Source organism: Aplysia californica, unplaced genomic scaffold, assembly GCF_000002075.1.
Source record: "Aplysia californica isolate F4 #8 unplaced genomic scaffold, AplCal3.0 scaffold00199, whole genome shotgun sequence".
NCBI classification, from domain to species: Eukaryota; Metazoa; Mollusca; class Gastropoda; order Aplysiida; family Aplysiidae; genus Aplysia; species Aplysia californica.
Genome location: NW_004797469.1, coordinates 7,860 through 11,272, shown reverse-complemented (window position 1 = coordinate 11,272; position 3,413 = coordinate 7,860). Strand labels below are relative to the sequence as shown.

General features: G+C 43.1%; 1 protein-coding gene across 1 annotated transcript in view; it reads right to left on the bottom strand.

The window, feature by feature from the left end:
* Positions 1–573: 573 nt before the first annotated feature.
* LOC101851269 (lysine-specific demethylase 6A) overlaps positions 574–3,413 on the bottom strand; it is a gene marked incomplete at its 3' end in the record, with an annotated part of 10,662 nt that continues 7,822 nt past the window's right edge. The window contains 5 exon segments of the mRNA XM_035969943.1: positions 574–741; positions 1,511–1,637; positions 2,068–2,252; positions 2,728–2,872; positions 3,327–3,387. Of these exon segments, the coding sequence (XP_035825836.1) occupies positions 574–741; positions 1,511–1,637; positions 2,068–2,252; positions 2,728–2,872; positions 3,327–3,387 (686 nt within the window).

Genomic DNA, 3,413 nt, shown 5'->3' with positions numbered 1-3,413 from the left:
AAGAAAAAAAAAAACCCTCCCCCCCCAAAAAAAACCCAAACAAACCGGGGGTTGTTTCTTGCTTGAAGCATAACAATTTTCCACCATTGTGTCGACTGTCGACACATTTTCACGTAACCTACAAATGTCAGCACCAAAATCAGGACACGGGGAAACACGCACACCAAAAAAGTAAGACACAAAAAAACAAACACACACAAACACATAAAAGTAAGACAATAGAAAAGTAAGACAATAGAAAAGTAAGACAAAAAAAAAGTAATAAAAAAGTAAGACAATAGAAAAGTAAGACAATAGAAAAGTAAGACAATAGAAAAGTAAGACAAAAAAAAAGTAATAAAAAAGTAAGACAATAGAAAAGTAAGACAATAGAAAAGTAAGACAATAGAAAAGTAAGACAATAAAAAAGTAATAAAAAAGTAAGACAATAGAAAAGTAAGACAATAGAAAAGTAAGACACACGCAAAAAAAACCCCAAAGGCACACACATAAAAAAGTAAGAAGACACACATGCAAAAAGTACGACACAAAACCACCACCACCACCCCTCACCCTCCCCGTCCGGCAACTCACGTTCTGCAGCTTGAAGGTGTCGTAGATTTGCACCAGCTCCTCCGTGGTGTACTGGTTCAGCACTACAAAGTTGTCCAGAGACGGGCTGGCCTTCCTGGCACAGTCCTGGCAGTGCACCAGGAACTGGCCGTCGCTCTCCGTCACAAACAGGATGTTGAACACCTCCACCTGCCGCATGGCAAAAAATTTTATTAAAAAAAAATTCTCCAAATTTTTTTTAAATGGAAGCCATTTAAAAAAAAAAAAAGGATAGTGGCACATTTATATGACCTTATTGCGCTGCAAGTGCCGTAAAACTCGGACTAAAACTTTGAGTTAAGAGGAGTATACTGCTCCAACCGCAGTCACTAAGTGCGAGGGGGGGTGGGTGGGTGTGAGTGTGTGTGAGTGTGTGTGTGTGTGGGTGAGTGTGTGTTAGTTTTAGTATGTGTTTTAGTAGTTTTACGGTACTTTTGCAATATGAATTGGACATATTATTATAAGTGATGAAGATTAGAGGGGTGTTACTAGAGAGTGACATACAAAGAAAAAGAAGGAAAAAAGATAAGGGGCGATAGACGTTCGATGGGAGAGATAGACTAGGATAGACATTAAAAAAACAAAACACAACAAAAAACTGCACTGAAGACGCAATTTTCCCTACAGAAACAAACACGATAGCAGCAAAACAAAAAAAACAAACAAAAAATTTAATAAGGGGGAGGGGGAGAAGAAATGAACCTCTATAAATACCAAGCTTGCCGACATTTTGTAACTCCAGTGAGGGGCACACAGACGTACATCTGATAAGACAAGATAAGATAAGACAGGATAAGATAGGATAAGATACGATACAAAGAAATAAGATATAAGATAAGATTTAATTGTCCGAAAGGAAGCAGTGTAAACAACTGCTGGCACAACACCCAACACCAGGACTCGAACCCCGGCCCCTCACCTCACACTCTTCACAGTAATGAGCCGGCTCTTCTGTCGTCCGCCCGTGCCATTTGACCTCTTTCTTCAGCTCTTCCACCAAGTCCAAAGTCATCTGTACCTGGCGCAGCGACCGCATTAAGGTCGTCCTGAAAGACAAAGGCGGGGAAACGTGAGTTTAGTTAGTTCGCTAGTTTGAGTATGGAGGAGCACAGCGATATGATAACCGTCATTTAGTTTAGTGCAAGACAGACAGACAGACAGACAGACAGACAGACAGACAGACAGACAGACAGACAGACAGACAGACAGAAAAAAGATACAGCAGAGGTAAATAAAAAAAGAAGTAGGACCTTCCAGTGGTGATCCTCTACCACCCACAGATGAAAAACTATTTAAAACACGTGAGAACAGAACATAAATAGGAAATACATTTTCTATTTCACAACTTAGCAGAAGAGGGAGGGGCATAAAAATGGGGTTGCGAAAAAAAGAGAATGAGTAACAAAAAATAAAAAAATAAAAAGACGAGGCGGGGGGAAGAGGAGGAGGGGGTGCGGCCGGCTCTGAGTGACTCACTTGATGGCCTCGTGGATTTTGATGTCGGTGACTCCGAGGTTCTGCGCCAGGTTCCAGGAGAGGCTGATCATGGGCACAATGGACTTGTAGCTCTGCAGCTTGTTGTACTCGTAGCGCTCCACGCCCAGCGTGTACTGGCGGTACGTGATCGGGCCCACGTTCCACGCGATGTTGTTGCACCAGCCCTGGGGGGAGGGGAGCGGAGGGAGGGATAGCGGAAACATGTACAATTTACTATCATTAATTCAACAAAGACAACAATTAAAAAAATAAAACAATTCTAAGGAATAAAAAAAACACAAAAAAACTAATAGAGGATGAAAGAAAAAGAGGGAAAGAATAAATGCAGGATAAAATGAAAGATAGAAAGAACGAATGGTGTAAAAAGAAAAAAATAAGAACCAAAAATAACAAAAAAACAAATGAAGGACAAAATGAAAGCAGGAGCAATTCGAAAAAATGAAAGAATGAAAAATAGAATAAATAAAGTACAAAATGAATGCAGGACGGAATGAATGGGAAAAAAAAAAGAATGGAGCGTTTAAAAAACTAAATTTTTTTAACGAAGGCAACCCCCCCCAAAAAAAACAACAACAACCCCCAAACAAAAACAAAGAAGAAACAGAAGCCCCCAACGACCACCACCACCAGCACACTCACAATGGCCTGCACCCAGTGGACGGTGCCCGGCCCGATCCACACCAGGTCGCCAGGTTTTTGGATGAAACGGTAGACGGGGACGTCCTCCTCGTAAAGATCTTCCAGGATGGGCCACCACGAGCCGTGCAGGTAGTTCACGCTGTTCCTGGAAAAGATTAAAAGTACGCTCGTCAATTTCTACGCTTCGTCAACGTGCTTGTCAGTTTCTACGTCTAGATCCACTCAAAGAAAATCCTATTTAGACGGGGACATAATTTAGATCCTACAAGGAAGGCGACGCACTCTTCCAATCTTCCTCCCCACCTCCTCTCATTCTCCCTTTCACTCTCACACACAACGCGCCCCCACCCCTCCATTCCTTCCCTTCTCACTCATGCCCCTCCCCCCACTCTCTCTCTCATGTCCTTCTCTCTCTCTCTCTCCCTCTCAGCATACCACAACCTACCTCTCACACATGTCCTGTATAACTCCCCAGTACTGCTCTCTCTCTCTCTCTCTCCCCCACAACCTACCTCTCACACATATCCTGTATGACTCCCCAGTACTGCTCTCTCTCTCTCCCTCTCTCTCTCTCTCCCTCTCTCTCCCCCACAACCTACCTCTCACACATGTCCTGTATGACGCCCCAGTACTGCTCGGGCACAGAGAACCACTCACAGTCTCTCTTTCTCTCTCCCTCTCCCCCC